At 41.3% G+C, this 6,000-nt stretch overlaps 1 protein-coding gene across 2 annotated transcripts; it reads right to left on the bottom strand.

The window, feature by feature from the left end:
* Positions 1-209: 209 nt before the first annotated feature.
* On the bottom strand, positions 210-1,414 carry LOC148879120 (early light-induced protein 1, chloroplastic-like). 2 transcript variants are annotated; one of them, XM_088960516.1, is made up of 3 exons: positions 1,116-1,414; positions 910-996; positions 210-794 (listed from the first exon to the last, which is right to left on the bottom strand). In XM_088960516.1, the coding sequence occupies exons 1-3, from the start codon at positions 1,272-1,274 to the stop codon at positions 450-452; spliced, it is 591 nt and encodes a 196-aa protein (XP_088816642.1). In that variant the 5' UTR covers positions 1,275-1,414; the 3' UTR covers positions 210-449. The 2 variants fall into 2 exon arrangements, with proteins under 2 accessions (XP_088816642.1, XP_088816643.1); XM_088960517.1 differs by having other exon boundaries at positions 910-993.
* Positions 1,415-6,000: the final 4,586 nt, after the last annotated feature.

The raw sequence follows: 6,000 nt of genomic DNA, 5'->3' as shown, positions 1-6,000 counted from the left end.
TTTAAAAAATATATAAATATAAAAGATATTGCACGGCTGTAAATGGCTATGAAGAACGTTCTGTAAATAGTCTAAAAGACCAAATCCGATCTCTCGATCATAGGAGAGATGAATTGCATTCTGCCTCTTATGTTAGTCTTTGTAAACCAATCTAGATCGTTAAAATTTAAAAGCAGGGAGATCCAAATTGAAGATCAATACAAATGAAATTGGTAATGATAATTTCATTCATTGTAACTTTAATTAACTGCATAATGAAATTGAATACAAATGCCACATCTAAAGCTTCTTCTGTTACGTAATCTCACAATCATTCATACACTTCTTCTATGGTTTCTTTTTTCTACAAAGCATCAAGCAGCAAGCCAGCCTCATCAATAAATCAGCGGCAGGCCAAAGCCAAAGCCCAAAAAAAAAAGAATAAAAAGAAAAAGCCCAAAACTCAAGATCTAAATAAGGGCCCCACCCTTCACATATTCGGTGAAGACCAGTGCCACCAGGCCCAACATGGCGAACCTCCCGTTCCAGAGCTCTGCGTCGGACGTCATCAAACCCTTCGATTTCGACTGCACGTCGACTCCCTTGAACAACGGGATCAACGACGCAAGAGACAACACGGCCGTGGTCCCCAAGAACCATGTAAGCCCTCCGTTCGCCAATTGTGCCGCCACGTCGTCACCATTGGCCAGCTCCACTGCCATCGCAGCTACAAACCCGATCATCGCAAGCCTGCCGTTGATCCTCTCGGGTGCGGGCCCACTGAACGCCAGCACGTCTGTAAATTTGGTGCTGACCTGTAGTATGTATTAGCACAAACACGAAACAACCAGATCAAGATTAAAGCATGCGTCAGTCGGACGATGAAGCTAACTTCCAAACTCACGCGCATGGGCAATCATAGAAACTCACCTTCGGTGAAGCAGAAGGGAAGGTGGGCTGGGATGGTGACGGGGGAGCATTCACCGGCGATGACTTCTGCTCTTTCCGGCTTTCCTGCTACACCGACAAATAAACCAAAGATGTTAGGTGTTAGTGCTGGTGAACTAAAAGAAACGAAACCAGGGCCAAAGATTTAGCATATCTCTCAGCGACAAACGAGATGCCGGACTTATTACCTCAGCCATGCAGCGAACTTGCAGAGTGCACCCATTCTTTTGTTGGCGTGGGAAGTATGTAGAGGGGAAGACCATGCTTGATGGCCTGCATCTGTGACCGAGGCGCCCCACGGCCACGGGGTTCACCAAGATGGATTGCATGGATACTGAGCTCGCCATCTGAACGATGATCTCTTTGAGGAGGTTTGAATGAAAGCTAAATCGTCAGCACAAGAGTGAGAAACCGAGCGTTACGACTATCAGCTACGGCTAGCTTTCAAGTTTCAACCTGCTCGAGTAACAACCATGCACTTCGTCTTGCGAGAATATGGGAGAGGAAATGTTTATATAGAATCCGGGAGCAGCACGAATGGTGGAAGATAGAGTTCCACGTCACCGATCTGGGCCTTCCCATTTATTTGATGTATCGTGGATGGCTTTGGCTTCGCATGAAGTAAGTAGGTGACGTGGGTTCCACATATACCAGGAACCTCTATAGAAGATTCTGGAGAGTGGAGGGTCTCGAGGCCAAGAAAGTTCGAGGTTTTACGATTGTGCTTGCGTTGCGTTGGACCGTTGGGTAGATCGACCTTTTCCGGTAACATGTCATAAGTTCATAGAACGCCACGTAGTTGTAAAGATTTGTGATGGAGAGCTAAGTCGTAGAGCTTAGCCCAACTGCTAATTTCTCAGCCCAAGAAAACCATGTGTATTTTTAAGATCCAAGCTGGCACATACCTAGATGTTAGATGTGTAAATTGGGCCGTGTCAAGATACGGTACGATCGTGTGAACCGTGGGGTTATAAGTTCATGGGCAAGGATGGCACGGCATGGCCCACGGGCCAGTAATGGGCCGAGCACAACCCGCCCGACAAACTAGCCATCAGAGGATCCCAACGGTTAGAGATGTAGCGTAATCTGGCGATTCTCACGTGTCTGATGATTCGGACGCCGATTTGAATGCTTGCTTTGTCAGTAGCTGAGCTATACTAGGCCGAGCTAAGGTTGGTTGAGCTGAATGGTTCCACAAAAGTGGTAGAGTTAGAGTACCCGGGTTGTTTTTACTCAGGGTGGGCACTCTGATACTTAAGTCAGGGAATTGTGCTTGAGAGTTATTTAAGAGATAAAGAGAATGCGAGAGTTTGGGCGCGCCTACATTCTCAAGTGAAAATGAGTGCTTTATATAGACATTAGTGACCTGAGACCTATTGCAACGGAACTTAGGTTCTCACAAAGCCGTTTCCTTGAAGTGGGGAGAGTAATGGTGTCTATTACGTAATTTGCACAAGGGCTGAGGTCCGTCAAATTAACTCTGATGCATGCGATGCAGTAGGCCTGCCTAATGGTCGACTCATAAAGGATTCTAGGTATTGAGGACAGTTCCTCTTCCACTGGCCGGTCTGTTTGCAGAAGTGACATGCATCAGATGCGCTGTCCTTCTTCTGCTTTTTGGACTTGGTGGCTTTCTTTTAGGGTTTCTTTTTTGCCTTCATCCAGCATAAGGTTACGGTACCAGTCGGCATAGTTTGGGCCCTTAACCTTGTTGTCGTCAAGAAGCTTTGCAAATTATCCGTTTGCCATTTTCTTATAAAAGAGCAAACATCAGTCCACAACCTAATTTGATTCATGTTATCTACATAGATATGTTTTTAATCTATGTTCCATTCCCATTTATTCATCTATGAGATTTTCCTCCTATCTCAATGACGGAGACTGCAAATTATCTCTAGAAATGTGAGAAATCACATAGGGTGCATGGAACCAACTGTTTTAGCTACATAACCTCACCACCTTTCTGTGAAGGATCATATCCACTCATCATATGAGCTTTCCCTTTGGCCTATGTCAGACAAGGTTCAAAGCCATTTTAGGTTAAAACTCTCTCCAATGAGTGCTCACCCATCATATTCGTGAACGCCAAGGTACCGTGAGAGTCTCCCATTTTCTGGTGAGGTCCTCCCACATCGGTCTATGACACCTCTATCATCTTATGAAACACTCCGACAGATCCAACAGCAAATGGATAGCCTAATTTTATGGTGCGTTTCCTCATTACTGAAGGACCCATCTTCATGCTAATGATGGAAGGCCTTTAGAGAGTTCATCATATGAATTTCCCTATCACATGCACTCATGTTTCAGGAGGGAACAAAAGTTACGCCCTAGTTTAATTTGGGTCAAACCAGAGTGGCTCCCACTACCTTTCATAAAGCTAGATTTCTGGTGGGCCTAAACAGCTAGGGTTCCACACGTATCGTTTCTAGGGGTGTGGGACCCACCACTGAGAAAGATCATCCAATGTACGTAGCACATCACACATTCATACATCACATGCAAGGATAGAATTGATCCAATTAATTAATATCTATAAAGTCCATTTTAATCCATAATATTACCAATTAATATTATCTAGGTATATGGGTCGAATATAGTTAGGCAGTTCGACCCATATAGCTTTCCTACAGATTGTGGGCTTTTGCAGTTTTAACACCTTAAAACTGGGCCTTACAGGTGTGGGCCGAATTAAGTCTCTTAATTAACCATCAATCCCTTGACCCAAAAGTGGAAAATTAGGGTTGACAATCAGCCTTCATCGAACCATAGATTTGGTCCAACTAGTTTGAACAAATTTGGTTCGAATGGGTCTAGGGTTTGTATTTTAATTAAATAATTAATTCAAGAAAATGATCTAAAATTAATTACTGATTAAAGAACAAGCAAGAATCAGTCATAGGGTTGTTCGCACACCTCCATCCTTCAAAACAAATGTCAGAACCTAGTTTTTAGTTTCACAAACTGCAAATCGCAGATAGCGATTTATGTATCTGCGAAATCTCCTTTTACACCGCCATCTTCGATCAAGAAGATAAAATAAATAAAAAAACCCTAATTTTTCTATTAATATTAAATATGATCGAATCCTATACATTTAGTCTAGAAAATAAAAAAAATATTTACAAACCAGATTGTAAAAAGAAAAACTGCAAATCGCAGGTTCACAGCGCCAATCAAGAATTCGATTTTCAGTTGTACGAACAGCCCATAAATCAAGAAAAAAGAACAGTTCTAAATATAATCTAGATTCATAAAAATTAATTTCAAATCACTCGCCCTTTAACTAGGATCTGATTTCCTAGAAAAAACCCTAATCTGCGCAAATCGGGTAGAACGCCTTCTGCCCATTTATGCAGGTTCAGATCTGATTTAATTTGGTTCAAGATTTGAACCATAGCTCTGATACCACTGAAGGGATGAGAGATCCATCATATGGATGGCCAAACCCTACAGGAAGGTAGAGCAAAATTTCAAAAATTTCTCTCTCTCCCATCTAGGAATCACATTCCCTGTTTTAGAAAAACTGTATTTTAAAGGATCATTCTTGAACCAAGAACTGAACCAGATCTGGACCAAAACTGTAGGAGAGGGATATACCTGATACGAAGATGCAATATTTCCCAACGAAGGTGTTCACGCCCAAAGAAAGACTCCAGAGACTGCTCCCACTGAAGATGACATAGTGAATGGTGGAGCAGAATTAGCAAGATTCGTCCAATGAACCGAATTCTTCAGCAAGAATTCGATGGAGGCAGTGAGCATGAATTCTGATCAACCATTCTCCAAAGACTGATATCAAGACACCTCTTGATCGCTCCTACAAAGGAAGAAGATCGAACTGGCAGCATGGCGGCAACTAGAGGAAACGTAGGGAGAAAATGGCCCTGTCACACTGTTGTTGTCTTCTCTCTGGGTGCTGTGAGATCTGATCTCTGAGAGGCTTGGGATGGTGAGGATGATCTGAATGGTTCACCCCCTCCTCCTTTTATAGGCTTAAAGAGAGATCCTAATATCATCAGGTGTTTCCTAATCCAAATCTGTATTTGGATTAGGAGTTTTTTTTAAGAGATAAGGATAAGTCCTTATCTTATTTGCAGATTAGATAAGCTCTCTCCTAATCTCATTAGGAGGTTTCCAGATCTGAATTCAGATCTGGACTCTCTAAGTGGATAGGGTAAGACCTTATCCTATCTACTAAAATTCAGTGAAGAACAAGAAGGCCGGATCACAACATTGTTCAGAATCTCGAGATATAAATTCAATTCTCAACGATAAATTTTCCATTGTCGTGAGTGGATTAATCCCAAAAGAGAAGAGAACTTACTAGATCTCATACTCTGAAAGCAAAGTAGACCTCTTACATGAATGACTTAACTAGTGATTTTGCAATCCTTTGCGGGAGTATCAGCAAACTTCCACGACCAGTGTAACATATTTTCATAGATTCTTGCGCCTGCCACCTCATTGACAGGTATTGCATTAGAAATCTCTCTCAAATCTTCTTCAGTGAGTTTAACCACCACCGAGCCAATGTTTTGATCAAGGTTCTTAATTTTGGTTGTTCCTACAGAAATTCATAAAGAGGATTAGAAATAATAGTTAATGCATTTGTATCAAGCTTTTTTGTTGACACCCTACCCAGACGAATACAATTACTACAGAACAATCTTTAGCAAAATCAGTTCAATCTAAGTAACAGAAACTAAGCTGCAAGAAGAGATCTGACAACTATTTGATCGTTAAAAGTTCAAATGAAATCATAATTTAGAATTGGCATCATGTATTAAAGCATTCTTTAATGCCACTTCCTACTAATCATTCTGAAAAATTGTAAACGGGAGGAAAAAAATGAAGAAAAAAAAGAAAAAAGAAAATTGAATGGAAGGAACTGAGCAAAGCATAAGCAGAAAATACTTGTTCAGGACATGTATTGTTAACATTAAATACAAGAAAGTTCAAACGGAAGCACATATTATACATAGGATGGATCTCTCATCCCATCATGTTTATTGATATAAATAGAATCAATATAAGGGGAATCACAATTAAAATACATCTCTAATGAAATTT

This window comes from Nelumbo lutea, chromosome 1, assembly GCF_056320005.1.
Source record: "Nelumbo lutea isolate HS-2025 chromosome 1, American lotus-T2T, whole genome shotgun sequence".
NCBI lineage: Eukaryota > Viridiplantae > Streptophyta > Magnoliopsida > Proteales > Nelumbonaceae > Nelumbo > Nelumbo lutea.
This window is presented reverse-complemented; position numbering and strand designations above follow the sequence as displayed.